The 22,682-nt window shown below is 34.6% G+C and overlaps 1 protein-coding gene across 1 annotated transcript in view; it reads right to left on the bottom strand.

Moving 5' to 3' along the window:
* Nucleotides 1-22,682, bottom strand: part of LOC132557233 (epidermal retinol dehydrogenase 2-like) — a 44,487-nt gene that overhangs the window by 19,562 nt on the left and 2,243 nt on the right. Inside the window, exons 2-3 of the mRNA XM_060221729.1 lie at nt 21,705-21,870; nt 13,470-13,714 (exon numbers count right to left, since the gene is read on the bottom strand). Of these exons, the coding sequence (XP_060077712.1) occupies nt 13,470-13,714; nt 21,705-21,870 (411 nt within the window). The remainder of the gene's footprint in view (nt 1-13,469; nt 13,715-21,704; nt 21,871-22,682) is intronic.

The following is a 22,682-nucleotide window of genomic DNA, read 5'->3' as shown; positions in this document are numbered from 1 at the left end:
GCTTAAATGGTTTGGGATATAAAATTGGACCAGTATTCCGAATTATGAGGGATAATAAAGAGAATGTCATTGTGTACATCCTCAATTCATTCAGTTTCAAGAGGAGATAAATTTTGTGAAGGATCGGTTATGGGAAATTACACTTTATAACATAATTCATTTAGTTAAAAGTGTTGACCTGCCTAAACTCAGGTATTTAGCTCTGAGGTATGTGTTTCAATGTTCACTTCCTGTGCAGGTTTTTGTTTCTCAGGAAGCTGAGAAATGAACTGATCTGTGCTGTCATGGTCATGTCCTTAAGCAAGACACATACATTATCTTAACGACTTGTTCAGGTTGCTATGCTATGGGCCTCCAGTATGTTGTTCAATGAGGTAGCACCAGCTTCTAAATTCCATGCCTAAAATGACCCTGGCTATTCATGGAGAGTGGTTGGGGGGACAAATGCAGTAAAACATAAAAACAATCTGTTAAATCACAAAGAAATAAACAATACATTTATATCTATTGATTTTTCTCATCACCGATTCATTGGTTAAAGGAAATTACAAAATTTTGAACAGTGCATGACTTTCTTTAAATGTATTTTCAGTTACAAAATAAAAAAAAACTGTTTCTCACGCCATTTTATTTGTCAATCTGTCAGCTGAGTGCAACCACTAATTGTACTGTCTTATCTTGCTGTCTATCTTGTGTTTAACATCCCCTGGGATCCAAATTGAAATGACATTATTTTCATTCAACCAATGAAACTGCACCAACACAACTATGATATTAAGGCAAACTTTACAGTGAAATTTGCTCAGTATGAATAACATCACATTGAAGCTCACAAAATATTTCATAACCAACCAAACTGTAATATTCCTCAAGGTCTCACGCTCAAAATGTAGACATATATATCTGCCCATTACTTTCTGGAAGAGGCAACCCATGAAGTTACATAAACTACAAAGTCCTTGAGTTAGATATTTGCATTTATCTTTCCAATTTCCACCCCTCATGTATCTGGGGAGGGGCTTAAGTGCATGATACCGAAAATCTATACCAAGGTTACAGAAACAAAAGTATAGTCAGCTTAACTTCATTTGTTTAATTCTTTTAAATTGAAATAATGAAAAAAAAATCAGGAAACAGCAAAAATAAATATCAATATGTTTTTCTAGTCATACAAGTAGATTTATCTCTGTTGTATTGATTAAATCTTTGTTGTGATATTAATTATCAAAAAAAGTAACGTGTAATAGTGATTACCTTTTTATTCCTGCAGGCTAATACTATAGAGATTCCTGTGGATAACAAACTAACAGCTTTTCATAATGATGAACATCATATTTCCTGGTATGTTTCTGACATTTTTATAGCTGAAAAAAAGATAAAGAAAATCATATCTTAAGAATAAGAATCTGTTTTTGAACTTTAAGTCACCCATGTAACCTAAAATTATTAGATTTGAAAAACCCTATCCTTGAACCAGTTTGTATGTCTAGTAAGGCTTTGGGACTGCATCAAGAAACTGAAATTTGCTGTACATATCTGTAAAAAAGAGGAAGTCAAAATTGAAGGCCCGATGTCCTTGATGTATAGATTTGGCTATAGCTGTACAGTGGTAGGATACAGGGAAGCATATATACAACATACATAAATAACTATCTTTATCTCATCTGGTCAACCAGGCGGAAACTAAACTTGATGAAGCAGGACATTTCTTCCCCGTTAAAAATTTTAACAACAAATTGCTTAGTTCCATAGAAAAAGTTAATCAAAAGAATTTTAATGAATTGATTTCAATTGCAGTGAGAGTGATAAAGGAATAATGTTATTTTAAGAAATTTATTGACGACAAACGTTGGACTTAAGCATAAGTTCACCGCGGTACCTTCCGAATAATGAATTCACTAATACATAATTCAATATCACATGTACATTTGTGTCATATGAGAGAGATAACCTGGAATAGGGTTGTACATCATTAATGTATTCACCTTCCAAGTTGTGACTAGCAACGCGGTTGTTAAACGAATCTGGTCAATTAGAATCGGAGTGTGATTGTCATCCATTACTGCCAACAACTCGTTGGACTTGAGCAGCGAGAGAAACAAACGAAACCAATCTGACAATGGTGAAAATGTGATAATGGGGAACCTGCATCAGCGACAGAAGGTTACTTGATATAATGCTAAACAATTTGGTGTTTCATCCTCTCTCTAAACCAAAACAATCTTAGAAAAAAGTGCAGGTGATTGAAGGCATGTGGAAGACCGAACTCACAAATGATTACAAGAAACACCAATAAACAAGTTTTTTGTTCCAAAGTATGTTAAGGCCCATATCATGCTATTGATCCAGTTATGCTGCCAATTTTTGGAAGAGTATTCTTGTGTTACAAACATCAAACATGTCATATTTGATGATCGAAAATGTTGAAAACAGCAAACACAGGGCCAGCATAACAGGCTGTTTTGATAGGATGAGCAACAAAAGCATGATTTCCTGGGTTTTTATCTATAGCATTTGGAGATTTAGTGTAAACAAACATTTCTGACGAGAGTAACCCACTTGCTCTGATTTAAGGACGATGTAATAATGTACAGCCAATTCTCCAGACCTTATACAGGTCAAAATGAAGAAGAAGATAAAGGTGGGCTGTCATTGCTCTGTACTGCACCGTAACTAGGTACAATTTGAGGACCTGATCATTATCTAAATCAACTCACTATATCACAGGTGCTTGAATTTCTGACTGTAAACTGAAAAATATATAATTAGGATATCACTTAATTACATGTACATTTTGTATGTTTTTAAATTCACAATCAGAATTCCTGTGCATTAGCTTTCATGTACAGTTAAATTTAAAACTGTACTTGTCAGTCAGAATTCCAAACACCTGTACATTAGCTTTCATGTATGGTTAAATTTAAAACTGTACACGTCAGTCAGAATTCCAAACACCTGTACATCAGCTTACATGTACAGTTAAATTTAAAACTGTACTTGTCAGTCAGAATTCCAAACACCTGTACATCAGCTTTCATGTATGGTTAAATTTAAAACTGTACACGTCAGTCAGAATTCCAAATACCTGTACATTAGCTTTCAAGTACGGATAAATTTAAAACTGTACACGTCAGTCAGAATTCCAAACACCTGTACATTAGCTTACATGTACAGTTAAATTTAAAACTGTACACGTCAGTCAGAATTCCAAACACCTGTACATCAGCTTTCATGTACAGTTAAATTTAAAACTGTACTTGTCAGTCAGAATTCCAAACACCTGTACATCAGCTTTCATGTACAGTTAAATTTAAAACTGTACTTGTCAGTCAGAATTCCAAACACCTGTACATTAGCTTTCATGTACGGTTAAATTTAAAACTGTACTTGTCAGTCAGAATTCCAAACACCTGTACATCAGCTTACATGTACAGTTAAATTTAAAACCGTACTTGTCAGTCAGAATTCCAAACACCTGTACATCAGCTTACATGTACAGTTAAATTATAACATGTTTATGTACTCGATTACATTTCACAAATATTTCTTATCAAATGATACATATTTCATTTTTTACTTTGAGATCTGTTAAATTTGATTTTAAAGTCCATGTTCAAATTTTCAAATGGAAAACATGATCCTCTTGTGAAAGGTAATTTGTGGACACCATAAACATTCAATATTAGGTTGTTTTATTCTATTGCTTGCACTTTACATTAAGAAATGGGGTACAATAACAGGAGTTTTAATAGGTACTGTTCATAATTACACAAAATAGTTCATATTAATATATCAAAATGGTTGACAAAAAAGTCTCATCCATTGTGTGAATGATCAATCTTCGGAAATTATATCTGCTTTAATTGTCTTTTGATTAGTTTATAAATCACATTTAATCTTATCTTGATAAATTTATTTTTTGTTATCTTATTTTTACAGGGAAACAATGCTGGTCAAGCAATTTCACAAAGACAGCAATGGGGACATCAGTTGATGACACTCAGGAAAGTATTGTACTGGTGGAGAAATACTACTACATCATATATATATATCATAAATCTTCTTCTCTAAAAACACTTGTAGTTTGTGACCCAATGACTCGATTTGGTGATTGTGAGCAATATTTTCATTGGATCCTTGTCAGAATTGGAAACAACATCTCAGAATGGATTGTTTTTCTTTGTTGCAGAAACTACTTGATGCTAATATATATTGAAAAATGTAATGCACTGATGGCTGACAAAGGATTTACATCACAAGCCAAATTGAGCAGTCTTGGTTTAAACATTGGTTGCCAGCAGGCTTTTGCAAAACACAACATAAACATAGTATAAATTCCATCTCTTACACTACCATTGTATAAAAAGTTGAATCTACAGAGATAAATCGTTGGGGCAATAACTATCCAAAATAGCCAGTTGTATGATAAATGATAAAAAATCCAAAAATCACAGGCACATATTTTTCGCATTCTTGAGCATGCGTGCACAAAAGCTATGCCACTGATGGAGGAAAATTGTTAAATATTATACAAACCATAGCAAGTATGGAGGACCAGACAACACACAGGAAGAATTAAAACTGTTTAATTGCTGACATGTTTCGGCATACTAGGTATTCCGTCCTCAGAACAGAGTAACTTTTCAAAATACCAGAACTACACATGTTATTCCTACACATGTTTCCTAGTCCTCTATTTTTGCTGTTTACACATCTTTGAACCAGACTCCTGTATTCCACAAGGAATCCATACTAGGAAGACTGCCAATGTTATTGAATCTACCAGACAGGACGTTGGATCTCTTTTTCTTCGTATCGTATACAAAAAATAGTAAGAATACAGTACCATTAAATAGCTGAGAAATTAAACAGAATTAGGAAAATATTCAAAATAGTAAATCACTATTCCTTTGTTGCAAAATTTGCGGTTCTTTCCTCATCAACATGTAGTTTTGAAGGAACCACTGAATGCTGACAAGAACTTGAATGCCAAAGTGCACTAAAATTGTCATATAAACAATCCATGTATATGTAGGCATAGGCCTGACTGTTGTTTGACTAGTTGTTATAAGCTATTGGACACAGTATGATGTGCCTTTGAATAGTAGAACTGAAGACGTTTTACAATTCTTGTTCTTTGGGGACACAGTACCATGTGCCTTTGAATAGTAGAACTGAAGACGTTTTACAATTCATTGTTCTTGTGGACACAGTACCATGTGCCTTTGAATAGTAGAACTGAAGACGTTTTACAATTCTTGTTCTTTTGGACACAGTACCATGTGCCTTTGAATAGTAGAACTGAAGACGTTTTACAATTCTTGTTCTTTGTGGACACAGTACGATGTGCCTTTGAATAGTAGAACTGAAGACGTTTTACAATTCTTGTTCTTTGTGGACACAGTACGATGTGCCTTTGAATAGTAGAACTGAAGACGTTTTACAATTCTTGTTCTTTGTGGACACAGTACGATGTGCCTTTGAATAGTAGAACTGAAGACGTTTTACAATTCATTGTTCTTTGTGGACACAGTACGATGTGCCTTTGAATAGTAGAACTGAAGACGTTTTACAATTCTTGTTCTTTGTGGACACAGTACGATGTGGCTTTAAATAGTAGAACTGAAGACGTTTTACAATTCTTGTTCTTTGTGGACACAGTACGATGTGGCTTTAAATAGTAGAACTGAAGACGTTTTACAATTCTTGTTCTTTGTGGACACAGTACGATGTGGCTTTAAATAGTAGAACTGAAGACGTTTTACAATTCTTGTTCTTTGTGGACACAGTACGATGTGGCTTTAAATAGTAGAACTGAAGACGTTTTTCAATTCTTGTTCTTTGGGGACACAGTATGATGTGCCTTTGAATAGTAGAACTGAAGACGTTTTACAATTCATTGTTCTTTGTGGACACAGTACGATGTGCCTTTGAATAGTAGAACTGAGGACGTTTTACAATTCTTGTTCTTTGGGGACACAGTATGATGTGCCTTTGAATAGTAGAACTGAAGACGTTTTACAATTCTTGTTCTTTGGGGACACAGTACGATGTGGCGTTGAATAGTAGAACTGAAGACGTTTTACAATTCTTGTTCTTTGGGGACACAGTACGATGTGCCTTTGAATAGTAGAACTGAAGATGTTTTACAATTCTTGTTCTTTGTGGACACAGTATGATGTGCCTTTGAATAGTAGAACTGAAGACGTTTTACAATTCTTGTTCTTTGTGGACACAGTACGATGTGAATTTGAATAGTAGAACTGAAGACGTTTTACAATTCATTGTTCTTGTGGACACAGTATGATGTGGCTTTGAATAGTAGAACTGAAGACGTTTTACAATTCTTGTTCTTTGGGGACACAGTACCATGTGCCTTTGAATAGTAGAACTGAAGATGTTTTACAATTCTTGTTCTTTAGGGACACAGTACCATGTGCCTTTGAATAGTAGAACTAAAGACGTTTTACAATTCTTGTTCTTTGTGGACACAGTACCATGTGCCTTTGAATAGTAGAACTGAAGACGTTTTACAATTCTTGTTCTTTGTGGACACAGTACGATGTGCCTTTGAATAGTAGAACTAAAGACGTTTTACAATTCTTGTTCTTTGTGGACACAGTACGATGTGCCTTTGAATAGTAGAACTAAAGACGTTTTACAATTCTTGTTCTTTGTGGACACAGTACGATGTGCCTTTGAATAGCAGAACTGTAGACGTTTTACAATTCTTGTTCTTTGGGGATGATTTTTAGAGTTAAACCTTTTGGTTGCATATAAAATATGTCAAACACAAACCAGCTAGTTACCTAGCTATACTAGAAGTTACAGTATGTGTCTTTGATGCTTTTTCGGTTTGCATATTGAACTTTTTTTACGTTTTCATTTTAAGTGCCTATTACTTCCCATGCATTTGCCACCCATGTTCATCTCCATTTAAGAATCATTTTTGCAATATTGAAGTTACTAATTATCCTTCACTAAGAATGTTCTTTTAGATATAAATTTTCAGAAATTGTTAATTCCTGAAAGTAAACTGATCAGAACTGCGAGTTGGAACTAGTATGACTATAATTGCTATAGGTAATTTGGTCTGCATGTTTACATCTGTTGTCTGAGTATCAGGTCATGTGACCTAGGTTGCTATTTGGAGGTAGGGTAGAGAATAAGTGTGAAGTGACCATAAGTGGTTGTAATTAATGTAAATGTGGGTGACGTTGATATAATATTTTATAACCTGCTAAGAATTATTCATCATTTATAGGTTAAATCTTATCAGACTGGTGATATTTGAACAAAAGTACAGGTGTAGGAAATGAAATACAAGTTATGTACTCAACTGAAATCTTAAATTTTACTCTGTATAATTAACAATTAACTGTATAATAGCCCAAGCAGGTTGAGATATTACAAATTCTAAATTCATTGACAATTTTACCACAATTGACTGTATAGCAATTTATATATTCGATTGGATTTTTATCCTAATGGCCTGCATAATTTCAATTTTGACATAAGACAAGTTATTGGAAATTCTACTATAACTGACTGTATAACTAGACTTATAGAAGACCCTAGTAAATAAAGTTACTTGCAGTTAATTCCCCCCAGACAGCTTCAGATAACATTTGTACGATTTCATTTGTATGAAGAAATGATTTAAAAAAAAAAAAAAAAAAAATCTTTGTTTAATAACATATCCTGGGTGTTATTTTTAGCCTTTACAAGGGTATGGATATTTAATGAACTATGGAGACACCTTGTCTTATAGATGTAGTGTTTAATCATTAGAATTTTTTCATTACCAACTCTGTAGTTAGGACTATAGTGACTTGTAATTCAAAACAGAAATGATTGTTTATTGATAGAAAATGGTATAAATAGCGCATCAGTAAGTGTCTCAAGTGATTGCAAGAAAATTTGAACCTCGTGACATTCCCAAAGAAGCTAGGTAATTGATTCTCTTTCGGAATTACATAGATTACATATTGGACTTGTGACTAACTTTGCCTTGAAAAGTCTAGAATTAGTAGTTAAAATATGATGGGAAATTCTGTACTGGAGCCACTGTAGTTAAGTATTTAATTCCATGCTGATTTTACGGAAACAACAGTTGACTTTTTTTTTCTGAAAACCTAGCCCTGACTTCATGATAAATATGTGTTTGATTAAGGCTTGTGAAGACATATATCATAATATGACAAGAAAAGATAACTCTAACTCCACTACTTAATTAAGTACTGATAATATATTGGATCATGAAGGCAGGAAAAGTAAGCTTCATCCATATTTGCATGCAACACCTACAGGTTAGGACATATATATTCTCAAAGCCATCCATTTCACCACAATAAGACCAATCCTGATTCATTAAGTATTGTTAAAACCATCACCAAAGATCGATTTTTGTAATTTTGTAGTATTTAAGCAGATTTTATCTTAAGCCATCTCATCAGCTGCTAAAATGTTCAACAAACTGGTCTGGGTTACTGGGTGCCATTTCAAATATCAGATCATTTTCAAAATATGGCATCCATGTTAAAAATAAAAATGAAAAAAATGTTACTCAATAAGGTATTGATATTTACATATTGATTTATTCAATTTATTGTAGGATTACAATTGGGAAGTAAGACACTGTAGCGAAGTCATGGTTCTGTAGTAGATCAATTAAATAGGCTAATCATTACTGGTGATAGGCGAGGAGTGCAGTAGCTCAGGGTTTGTAGAGCATGTGGTGTAAATTATACTATCAGATGGAACGGGCGTAGCTTCCTTGATAATTTAACTTACGCAATTACCCATTCAGACAGTGACCACTAGGTGTTAGAGTAATTGTCAAGGGCTATTTCCAGTTACAAACTAAGCAGGGGGAATCCCAACCTCGCACCTCGAGCGTGGATGGTTATACTTCAAAAATTATATCAGCTTGCAACAAGTGAAGTCCATATAAGGGGATAGCGGGACAGAATCGGTCAAGATGAGATAAATAGAAGCTAGATTCTGGGGAAAGGACAGAAGGGGTTTGAACACTCTACTGCCTGGTCATAGATGGCTTAGAGAAGGGGTTTGAACACTCGACTGCACAGTCATAGATGGCTTAGAGAAGGAGTTTGGATACCTGACTGCACAGTCATAGATGGCTTAGAGAAGGGGTTGGGACACCCCAATAGATGGGCCCTAGGTAGCCCCATAGACCAGCTCACAGACAGGTTATACCATAATGGATAGCATAACGAGTGGGTATGTTAATATATACCTAGAAGTACTGTTTTTATACAAGGAGAGTTTTGATACAGAGACTGTTTTATGAGACACAACGCGAAGTGGAGTGAATATATGAGTATGTTGATGAGATGTTGCCTTTGTACATGACTATTATTTAACATCTAAATAAACATGACTATTACCAACAGTTATGTGTTGTTACGTCACTGTGTTACAATAACACCAAACATGGCACTTTCAACCTAAACCATACAATATCCTAAATGTTTCAAGAAGATTCACTTTGTGCATGTATTTCTGAAAATCTAGATATGCTACACATTTAACGATATAACATCACTGGAAAACATTTTACCCTGGTAACCTAGGTCAAGGTCATTCATTTGAAGAATGTGTAAAAAAATCAACATGAAAGCCTTTGTCAGAAAATGATACTGGTGAAATATGACCCAGATTTCTTGATTATTCTCACCATATTGTAAGAAAAGACCTTTGACCTCTGAGTCCTTGTCAGGATACATAAAGATTATCCACTTAAACAAATTTAATAACTTTATGAATCCCATGTTAAATGATCAAACGTAACAGTTTTTTGGTTTTTATGTTACCTTGAAAGTAGATTAAGTTCATTCATTGAAGGATGAATTTAACAACATTTTGTCAAAATCCTTTTATATGAAAAGACTAAGGATGTTAAAGATTTACTGTGTGTCTCTTTATTTTTCTATTGGGCAAAAAACTCTGTCAAATTCAAACAAACTAAACAGAGGGTCATATGGACATGTATTGCATCTTTGATTTCTTTTTTTTATTGTTGAAAATACGCCACTTTTTATTCAATGTCTTATCATCCTCTACCTGGTACAGGTTCTATAGACACTGATATCGTTGATATATATTGCTCTCAACATCATAGTGACATTTTCAGTTCATATGCATTTAACCTTAAGTCACAAGACAGGGATTGGAGCAACATTAACATCACCATCAAATTTCGAAAACTGCAATTGCTAAATGACATTCATGCGATACCAAATTTGTATTGCCAAAAGAAGCATTAATAAAATACTGACCATCTGAAAAGTTTTCATTATTTGATTTTTAAAGAACAATTAAACTCAGGAATGAAGCAGGTTATACCAATATTGCATGAAAAATGTAGTATTTGATGATATACAGTTGAAACTTGTCTCAAAATCACTGAAGTTGAAATTCCACTTAAGTCGAAATTATTTTCAAGTCCCGATTTTTTCCCTTCTATATCTTTGTAATTTTAGTCTGGATGACTCTAATTTCATAGAGTCGAAATTTCGCTTGAGTCGAAGTGATTTTTCCGTTCCTTCAGTTGTAAATCAATAAAAATGTTACTCATTGTCTAGAAATGAATTTTTGTCAAAACTTCTGAAGAAATCGGTCAATATATACACAGAGTAGAAAGTTACCTGTGCATAACACATGGCTAATTACGGCGTTCCGGACCTCCGCAAACAAACCATTTGGTCTCTGACAATTAATCAACAGTTCAATTATCTAATTAAAAGATAGCTTTTTAATCAGTGTCACCTATCTAACAGTGACTTACATGTAAATAAGTAGCATGTTTACACAAGACATGACAACTGCTCATGTAAACGCAGCATAATGGATCAGAAACGTGTGTAGTTAGCTTGGTTGCATGCATCTTTAGGAACGATAAGAAATGAAAGTGTTGATTTAGTAGCGGTACTACTCTAATATGTAAAGGTTGACACTTTGAGTAGAGATATGTATCAAAGCCAGAATTTCATCATAAATAACCAGCAATGATTTAATCACATCACTCTCAACATAACATATTTCCAATCTACCCACAGTTCTAGTGGAGAATAGGATCAACTGAGCAATCTAGTTGAGAATAGGGTAAACCGAGCAATCTAGTAAAGGACCCAGAGTAAAATCGGGGGGATAGCTAGAATAGGGTCAACTGAGCAATCTAGTGAAGAATAGGGTCAACTGAGCAATCAAGTAAAGAATAGGGTCAACTGAGCAATCTAGTGAAGAATAGGGTCAACAGAGCAATCTAGTTAAGAATCGGGTCAACTGAGCAATCAAGTAAAGAATAGGGTCAACTCAGCAATCTAGTGAAGGACCCAGAGTAAAACCTTGGGGGATAGCTAGAATATGGTCAACTGAGCAATCTAGTAAAGAATAGGGTCAACTGAACAATCAAGTAAAGAATAGGGTCAACTCAGCAATCTAGTGAAGGACCCAGAGTAAAACCTGGGGGGATAGCTAGAATAGGGTCAACTGAGCAATCTAGTGAAGAATAGGGTCAACAGAGCAATCTAGTTAAGAATCGGGTCAACTGAGCAATCAAGTAAAGAATAGGGTCAACTGAGCAATCTAGTGAAGGACCCAGAGTAAAATCTGGGGGGATAGCTAGAATAGGGTCAACTCAGCAATCTAGTGAAGGACCCAGAGTAAAACCTGGGGGGATAACTAGAATAGGGTCAACTGAGCAATCTAGTGAAGGACCCAGAGTAAAACCTTGGGGGATAGCTAGAATAGGGTCAACTGAGCAATCAAGTAAAGAATAGGGTCAACTGAACAATCAAGTAAAGAATAGGGTCAACTCAGCAATCTAGTGAAGGACCCAGAGTAAAACCTGGGGGGATAGCTAGAATATGGTCAAGTGAGCAATCTAGTGAAGAATAGGGTCAACAGAACAATCTAGTTAAGAATCGGGTCAACTGAGCAATCAAGTAAAGGACCCAGAGTAAAATCTGGGGGGGATAGCTAGAATAGGGTCAACTCAGCAATCTAGTGAAGGACCCAGAGTAAAACCTGGGGGGATAGCTAGAATAGGGTCAACTGAGCAATCAAGTGAAGGACCCAGAGTAAAACCTGGGGGGATAGCTAGAATAGGGTCAACTCAGCAATCTAGTGAAGGACCCAGAGTAAAACCTGGGGGATAGCTAGAATAGGGTCAACTCAGCAATCTAGTGAAGGACCCAGAGTAAAACCTGGGGGGATAGCTAGAATAGGGTCAACTGAGCAATCTAGTGAAGAATAGGGTCAACTGAGCAATCTAGTAAAGAATAGGGTCAACTGAGCAATCTAGTGAAGAATAGGGTCAATTGAGCAATCTAGTGAAGGACCCAGAGTAAAATCTGGGGCGATTGCTGGATCAGTTGCTGGAAAAAGGTTTACAAAGAAAACTTGATGCGAGATTGAATTACGTTAACTACAAAGTGCGTTTTTCATTCATAGTTTTAATTTCGCTTTATCGTCATTTCGTAAAATATATGATCTATTTGTGCTTTGAGTGTACACATATGCAGGACGGTGAGTTCATATGCTGTTGATATTGCTGTTACATGTTTTGTCATTTGGATGAAGAAACAATAAAACGAGAAAATAGAAACTTATTTGTTTCTGTTTATTTACTGCCCTTTCAAATAACAGATTGAATTACACTGTACCATGGTGTAGGGTTCTACCGTAGCCATTATTCCATCCATCAGTAATCAAATTCAGGATAAGTCAACCTTTGAACTTTGGATAAGTCTAATTATTTTTCACGATCCCTTGAATTTCGAGATTGAAATTATTCAGCTGGACACTTGAATTTAGATTGTTGGATTTATTCTGTATATTAATGACTCAAAAACTGTCCTTTTTATATAGGCTACAAGGTTGCAGCATAGATGTCAATGTCACTCAATATGAATGGAAATCTTTTGTGTTCCTCCTACACACTTCTATGACAATGACTACAGTAACAAGTCTGAAGAAGTATTCAGTCACAGAAATCAAAGTGACAATTCTTAACGTGTTGGTGATGATGAAAATTGAACAAATACCACACATATGCGTTTATACAAAAGTGTTATACAATGTGTATTTCAAACCATAATGACGAAAATAATATTTGAGATAGGACTATGTATCAACTCCTTCATCAACATTGCCGTGTTGTAAATATAGTAATGTCATCAATTAAGGAATTTGTTACAATATACAGCATTAACCCCTTCATCAACATTGCCGTGTTGTAAATATTGTGTTGTCATCAATTAAGGAATTTGTTATAATATACAGCATTAACTCCTTCATCAACATTGTCATGTTGTAAATATTGTGTCGTCATCAATTAAGGAATATGTTACAATATACAGCATTAACATACATCCGAAATTAAGAAATTGAAGTAATTCCAGGTAAAATCCCATTTCTTTACCAAAATAAATAAAAACACTTACTTCATTTTACAACCGTGAAATAGTCCAGTATTGACAAACGAGGGACAGATTAATGTTGTATTAACCCCATCATAGCCGCCATAGATCACCTCGTAATTAAGCACCTCGGAGAAGCCGACCACTCCAAATTTAGATGCACTATAGTCTGTGAGTTTATTAAGTCCTACTAAACCAGTCGAACTTCCCACTGTTATAACATGGCCCCGATTCCTCCTCATCATCGTAGGCAGAAATGATTTGACAGTCTGAAATAGAAACAAACATATGATATATTGTATTTTAGGAATTCCTTGGGTTTTCATGAGAGTCCCAGACTACAATGTCTTTCAGATGTTTACAATCTTGTATTCTATACTAGTTCTCAAGAGAAGTTCATAAAGGAAACTTTGTCAAGGAGAAAGGAAGTTATAATAAAGGAGTCCGTGATATTTACAGTCAAACCTCTCTTAAAGGCCACTTTTATACATAGGCCACCAGTCTATAAAGCCTGCTTTGATGGCTCTCTATGTAATGCGATTCATAGTAATTGAACCTATAAGTATAGGCATCCTGTGTATAAAGGCCACTTTTCCCTTCTCCCTTAAGTGACCTCTATAGATAGGTTTCGCTGTAAACATAAACGGGAACTTGTCAGTATAATTCTCTCTAAAACAAAATCATCAATATACTTATATATATAACAAGGGCCATCAGAGACAGGTTATGTTCCCAGAATGGGACAAAATTTAAGTATGAAAAATAACAAAGGGCAGTAAGAGTGTTATGAATCTTGTGTACTGTCCTCCTTCTCGTTGAGATCTATCTACCTAGCAAAATTTATGTTGATACCTCTTATCGTTTTAGTGTAATGCTCTGGACAAAATTTAAGTATGAAAATAACAAAGGGCAATAACTCCTAAATTGCACAAAAGAGAGTGATAGTTTTTGTGCACTGTCCTCCTTCTCATAGAGATCTATCTACCTAGCAAAATTTATGTTGATACCTCTTATCGTTTTAGTGTAATGCTCTGGACAAAATTTAAGTATGAAAAATAACAAAGGGCAATAACTCCTAAATGAAGCAAAAGAGATTGATAGTTCTTGTGCACTGTTTTTCTCTTTGCTGTGATCTATCCATGTTGATACCTCTTATATCTTTTTGTGTTGTGTTCTGGACAAAATTCTGACAGATGGACGGACTGACAAAGTGGTGACTATATGCTCTCCCTTCAGATAGTATAAATTTAATATCATAATGAGTTTTCATTTCTTGAGATTTTATGAAAGAAGTCTTTGAAGTTTTTATTTTTGCCAACCTTTAAGCAAGATGAGTTTCATAAAATCTCACAAAAAACGAAAACAATTTTAAAGAGCCAAATTCTTTTTATCACAAAACTCAGAAAAGTTACATTATGACAACTGAGGCAGCAATTTTGATCAGCCATATACTAGTCATAACATCATATCATAGTCCATATTATGACATCACACCACATTTCTGACTGACACAGCCAATGAAAAATGTTCCAGGGTATACTACATAAGTGGCATATACTGGATATGCAAAAATGTTAAATGGGCAAGTTCACTGGATAACATTCAGATTATGTGATAAATATAAATATATACATTCTTTTTCGATGGTTGAAATTCTACCTGTTTTCACAAAAAACTGGAATAAATCAATGGAAAAATTGCCCAGTATAAAATGGCTACCAAATTTTTCTAACAGCCATTTTGTAACACTTTGATATGGCTCTGGTTACAACTTTGCAAATATTGGGAGATTTCAATATAAGCATGGTTTATGAGATGAAAACAATCTCCTATTTAGAAAATGTGCTATGTTTAAATTCATACTACATGTACCTGTTTTTATTGAATTTTTGAATTATTGAATCGAAATTGATGAAAAATACAACTTTTACAGTATACAACATATTGGTGAAAAACAATTCTCCTTGAAAATTACAACTTTTGCAGTATAGAGCATAACAATGAAAAACAAGAGTCCCTCAAAAATTACAACTTTTGCAGTATAGAGTATAACAATGAAAAACAAGAGTCCCTCAAAAATTACAACTTTTGCAGTATAGAGCATAACAATGAAAAACAAGAGTCCCTCAAAAATTACAACTTTTGCAGTATAGAGTATAACAATGAAAAACAAGAGTCCCTCAAAAATTACAACTTTTGCAGTATAGAGCATAACAATGAAAAACAAGAGTCCCTCAAAAATTACAACTTTTACAGTATACAACATTACATTTTTAACAATATACAACATCATTCAATGTTCATTTTTTTTTTGGTTTAAACAATAAAAATCACCTTATGTGGGTATATATCAATATCAAATGTCTGTTATTGAATATATTTAGCCTGGAACCAGGAGCCTTAAGTTTGCTCACTTGTTAGTGCCAATATATCACCACTGTTAGACCTCAACAATAAATTCTATGTTTCGGTAGTTTCTGTACTAACGAGGCCCCAATATCTTATATTAGTGTTATGGCTACCTGTAATGTGATACATTGTAAACCAATTAGGAATAAAGAAATATTTTAAAAAGCATTTTGTATAAGCGATATCAAGGCTTTTATGATATTATATCTATATTCATATAAATGGATCTATGTAATGAAAAAATGAAAAAAAAACATCCTTTTTATTGATCCGGTGTCGTTATATCTTCTGTTTCACACCTTATAAATGGACACCATACAACATCTGTCTAGGGACTGTATATTGAAAAACTAATGGCAATGTGTATTGGATGATAGAGAAATTTTTCCTGTCACCTTTGATCAGGCAATCTCTGTGCTTCAAATATAGAGAACAAGTTATGTATAACATGCACTGATGTTTTTAAAGCAGCTATTACCTTAGATTTCAACATCAGGAAATGGAGAATTCGGCTAATGAATAATAAAACACGCACGCATAACGTCAAATTTGTTGTTTTTGTATATATATAAACCATTGTTTGTCTTGACTATTGTTTATAAACATGTTCACGCTTGGTTTATTACGAAGAAAGCTTAGTGGGTCACATGACTTGTCATGTCACGAAGTCATTTACTTCCGCCGCAAAGAAAAAATGGATTACGAGGAAAGTGTAAACAAACGCACATGTCTTATGTATGACACTTGCTTTTGCGCCTTTCTGCTAATTCTTGTTTGCAGTAAATGATTCTATAGTGTTGTAATATATAATTTTTAACAATCAATCTTTGTGAATTCAAGCTAATAACACACCTATTTTCATTCAACATTTATCAGATAACACTTTTAGTAGTGTTGTTCATAACATATTCACGCGTCAAACACTGGATATTGGATTATAATCAATGACAGGGTGATACGTTATAATTATAGGGCTAACGTTAAGCTAACCAGTCAAGCAGCAGCTTCGCAAATTCTGAATCCATATTCAGTCCAAGATCCTCCTTCATCTTTCGTCATCTATCGATTTCCTGTCTAATATAAATTCTTTATTTTTTAGATATCAATAAAAAATGGTTGCAGTGACTTTTAATTTTAGTAATTAACAGAAAGTCTTAGTTTTGTAACATACTATTGGAAAATAGAATGTTTATATCATTTTCTCAGAGTGTTTTTATACATTATAGTCATTTTAAGTCTTTAAAAAAAAAAAAGAAAATTAAATTCATATGTATATTTTTGTGACATCCTTAATAGTTTTTACCCTTATAAGGATGTAACAGGCATTAAATGAAGTATAGCTACTGTGCTGTGTATTGCATATTTGATGTTGCTGATGTTCTTAGCGGGTTCCTTCTTCAATGACTCTTCTGTAGTTATTTTCATCTGTATGGCCCACTTTGTCCTGACCATTGCTGAAGGTTTAAGCCACTTGAAGGTTTTTTTACTGAGCTTTGTTATCAGAGATTTTCCAGTACAGAGTCTGACATTTACATTGCTGTTGGTGAGGTTTCTACCGATAATGATAATGTCAGTAATCTGTTGGACTTCATTCCAATAGGTTTGTCAGTAGTCCCTACCCCGGGTGCAGAGACCAACCATTTATACAAAAATTTATTTTCTTCACTTAAGGATGCTTCAGACGAAAATTTGAACTTATCTTGACATTCCTACACAAGGAGATGGATTTTACAGACTTTGATCTATTTCCCCTTATCCCAAGGTGAGTTTAAAAGAGGCCCAAAGGACATGCATTGCTCACCTGGTATTCAATATTCACCAAAAATGAATCAGTGTTTATCGCTTGTATAACATGTTCATTCTGGGTATTGAAAGTGGGCATATCTAATCAATTCTTATCAATTTCTATAACAAATACTTCTAATACTCAACTCATAACAGGGACAGTTATCACTTGGATCAAAGGTAAATGTAATTTTTTTTTCTTGAAGGCTTTGACCTAGAAACACCTTTCCACCAAATATCCTGCTTCTCCGAAGTTTCATTTACCAGAAGGAGTCTTTTATAGGTTCTGATAATCTGACCCCTGTGACCTTGAATATGATTCATTTCTTTTTTTAAAAGCTTTTGAGACTTTTGATTAGTCAGAAGATGTTATTGAAAGGTTTCAACAAATTTGACCCATGTGACCTTGAATATGGGTCAAGGTTATTTCTTTTCACAAATTTTGTCAAACTTCATCCCAGCAGGCCATCAGCCACAACCATGCCATTTGGTCAGTTTGTTATTGAGCAGAAGTTGCTTAAATGGAAAAGTTGAAGTCAGATAGACAATGGCGGACAGATTACAGATGCCGCACCGCTGCATAAGCGGTCCATCGGCCACGTTAGCTGAAAATGGATGTCAGATGATGATTCATAACAGAAGCTGTTATAATGGTCTCATCTTTTATAATGGCCTTTAACAAGAGATAGCCTGCATACATCCTTAAGTGAATTAAGACCCCAGAGAAGTGTGCGAGGGTGGATGTTTACAGTTTACCAACATGTCAGCTAGACAGTATAGATCCAAAGTAATGATTGAATTTTATCTACTTTTAGCATCCTTGCCATTTTGTAATGTCTACATCCGCTGCTATATAGTAATTGAATTCTGCATACATAGAGGATATTTCATTGTGTCTTTAGTTATAACAATTATATATGTCGCAAGTGTGTCAAATATTAGAGACACAAGAAAACTATATTTGTTATTACTGAAGGCACTATTAAATATTATATACTCATTATTTGCATTGTTTAAAAACAATGAAAATTGGTCTGGCAACTCTCTAGGCTACAGTTCACATGGCCCTGTATTAAACGTTGCATTATTGTATTGGGTGATAATGCCTTTTGAGGAAAGCACAAAATGGGAAAATCTCATGCACAGCAGTGTTGTGACATTGAGTTACACTATTCGTCATACCGTTAGGTAGTATTCATAAAGACACATCATTTTCCAATGTTTTGATTAATTTCTGATAGCATTAAACAATGGCACGGCTGTCGAAAGTTCAGAGGGGGCAGGCCATTGCAATGATTATGCAAGGATAAAGGTAAATACAGTTGCCAGACATTTCGTTGTCCATATTTGCACTATAGAACATCTTGCTAGATGTCTAAGGGAAAATGGGTGGGTTGCTGACAGACCTAGGTATGGCCGTCCGCGTGTGATGTCACAATGTCACAACATCGCGCATTTGCACAATTGGCACCTTACTGCCATTGAATCTGTCCTTCGTACCACAACCATCCTATCTGTACAAAAACTTTTAAGAAATGATTGCGGGAAGTTGATCTGCGGGTACGTCACTCGTTTGTAGGTCTGCCCCCTTCCACTGCTCATCGCCAGTGTTGTATGGCTTGGATTGTGACACATGCCCCCAGAATATTCCCCTAAGGCAGTGGAGATGGGTGTTGTTTACTGATGAGTTCCGGTTCACCCTGTTATGAGCAGACCATTGACATCATGTATACCAACATCATAGTGAATGTTTTGCCGACTGCTGCGTAGTAGAGACGAATAGGTTTGGGATGGATCGGATATGGTGTGGGGAGAAATCTCATATGGAGTTAAATCAACATTGGTTGCTGTAGCGGGAAATTTAACTGTCGTTAGGTATAGCGATGAGATCCTTCGATCCCATGTTGTCCCATTACTGCAGCTAAATAACCTCACATTCCAACCCCTAACTATCCCTTATTGAGCTCTTGTCGGACCAGCTGGATAGACAGGTTCAACGACGCCAGCCTCCCCGTTACTCTGGACCAACTGAGACCAACCCTCTTGGAAGTATGGGCCAACATCCCAACGAGGAGGATAAATTCACTCATGAACTCCATGCCTAAGAGAATCAGGGTTGTGGAGAAAGCGAATGGGGGACATACCCGGTATTGACTAGCCAGCTCCTACAATCAGTTCATTTCGATTTCAGATTACAGAATTCTCTTTCAATTCCCTTCAGTTACTCCTGAATCACTAACCCGATACAAATCGTTGATTTTGCAGTTTGTTCTGTATGAATTAATCTTCAATGTTACTTAAAAATATTGAACATAACACTCAACTTCTTGCCTAGAATCACCTTCAAATTTTACCCTGCTTTTCTTTATCCCTTGAGTATAATTATTACATTTTCACAAGCAAAATAGCCAAATTATAGGCAATTTTAGGACAGATATAAAAGGACAAAGCTAACGTAACTTTTTGCAGATACAACTCGCTCATTATAACTTCACAGTACATGACAAAATATAGTCCTTTTTTTAAATTGTTAAAAATATGTAGACACAAATATCAATTTCAATGTCAATTTATTTTTAACTTCACATAGAAAATGTTACTTATTCATGTAACTAACAGACAAAATTTGCTGCAATACGTTCATTGAGTGTTTAACCTGCTACAAGTTGCAATTTGCCTGAAAATATGTTGGCAACCCAGCTGTCGCTATTGATGACAGCAATCCTCTTGAAATGTCTAGCTCCACTTTCAAGACATTGGGTTGGGGATCGGGTTTGATCTCTGATAAGGTCATTTTAGTTGCATTGTTTGCTGACTTCAGATGGAACTGAAGGTCGTGTTTGTAGTAAACAACTCCTTCAGGTTTCTGGAGTTCTTTTTGTTTTGTACAAGGCTTCATGATTTGTCAATCTGATAAGACGATTTGTGTTCTGCCTTTTTATTAGTGTTAGTCTGCAAAATCAATGATTTAATCTATGTTTCACTGGGAAAATGTAATACAGTAGATTAACATCTATTCATAAAGTTTATTTGATTACCCTAAAATTCATTTCACTTTCGAGGAATGATGATAAAAAAAAAACATAATGCATGGTCTATCCGTAGGTATTGCTGTAAAAGCACAAACCAATCCCCTGACTTTGTGTTAGATGTGCTATGTTATAAACAACCATTATACTCTGTCCTTTCGACAAATTTATTTTCAGTAAACAAGAAGGATGACCTTGAACTGTTGTAAACAACACTGGTGTGAGAGAGATAGGTTTTGTTGTACCAATTATACAGAAAACTGGACGACAACGAGGGTAGGGATAGGTCTCGATTACACCTATATCCTGGTACAAAAAAAAATGGACAACAATGACTAACCCTGAGTTGCGGTGAGAACATAACGTATCAAGTGCTAATGATATTTCTGCTAATTCATTACTTTTTTGGGTTTTTTTTTTAATTTTAAAATTACACATCAATCTTTGCCTGTGTAAATGAAATAATACACTGTAGTGTCAAAAATGCAAGAAAAATGAAATGCAACAAAACCTGAACAACAATTGCTGAAAAAACCTTATTACAATAACAATAACACCATGCCACATTCACAAAGAACAATACAGTATTAGTGACAAATTTCTAAATACATTTTTTTCACCTATTTACCCAGAATGGTGTAATTAATTTTTCATTTATCCAATAACAAGCCAGTAAGATATAAATTGATTTGCTTAAATTTCATTACCACTAACAAAACATTATTTCATGTGTTTTTTTTTCTTTTTTCACATGTGTATATAAATCTACCCAAAATGCGTCTGTAAATTAAAACGGGTTCTTGCTTTACTTATATTTGTCTCCCCTTGATTAGCAGAATTTTAATATATGGTATTTTACTTACCCAAAAATGTGCCAGTAAATTGAAACAGATTCTTGTACCAAAGTTGTCATTGATTCTTGTTCTACAAACATTTCTCTCCCCAAGTTACACAGAATTTAACAGAAGGTGTTTCACTTTACTTATATTTGTCTCCCCTTGATTAGCAGAATTTTAATATATGGTATTTTACTTACCCAGAAATGTGCCAGTAGGTTGACATTGATTGTTTTTTCTATCTGATGATCGGGAATGTCAATCAATTTTTTTCCACTAACAACACCTGCATTGTTTACTAAAATAGTCACATCACCAACTTCTTGTTTCACTCTTCTGGCTGTTTTGTAAACATCATCACGATTTCTACAAGAGAAGAAAATCCAGTCTTAGAAATTTATGTCAGAGTTGTATCAAAAAACTGAAAAAGAACATTTTTAACAAGTGTACCCTGGGTATGCTAAGTGATCATTTATCTAAGTAAATTGAGCATTGCTTAACAAAAAACCAGAAAGTATCAAGAACTATTTACTTCTATATTTTGGACTAAAGAATTATACCAACTGAGATGCCCATGTACATGAACAGTACTCCCTTTGTGAATTGGCTGCATACCAAAACTCTCACAAGTTAAACCTGGCATTCTCAATGTACACAAATGTCCCTCTTGTTTCATGCTACATGGTGCTGCTTCAGGATTTAGACCCCTTGTCACTAAGAGTCTCCAAGAACATTGTGCTTCCCATGCTGTCTGATGGCCATATTCATAAACTGACACAAACTTGTGTTATAAAGAATAATTCATTGCTAACTTGAATTAATCATTATCAACATTTATAAGTGACTTCAAAATGACAAAAATGCACAGTTCAATACGAATTCCTTGTGTTAATTTTGATGTGTTGTTTTTAATGTAAAGATATTAAAAGAAGTTGTAGTTATGGTAAGAAAATCCGCTTTATCTATGCAGTTTATCACTTATACATAAATTTTAGCTCAAGCAAAAAGATCTGTCATGTTGAACCTTACCTGAAATAATCCAAACGGTCAACATTTATTTTTACTTGTGTCCAGCAACAAATTGTTATTGGTGAACAGTTTGCTTATCATCATTCTACTTTTTGGTGTTTTGATCTTTTTTATTTCAGTTAAAACAGGTTGGGACACATCCCTGTATT

Source organism: Ylistrum balloti, unplaced genomic scaffold (assembly GCF_031769215.1).
Source record: "Ylistrum balloti isolate Yb309-2 unplaced genomic scaffold, AGI_CSIRO_Ybal_v1 Utg370646, whole genome shotgun sequence".
NCBI classification, from domain to species: domain Eukaryota; kingdom Metazoa; phylum Mollusca; class Bivalvia; order Pectinida; family Pectinidae; genus Ylistrum; species Ylistrum balloti.
This window is presented reverse-complemented; position numbering and strand designations above follow the sequence as displayed.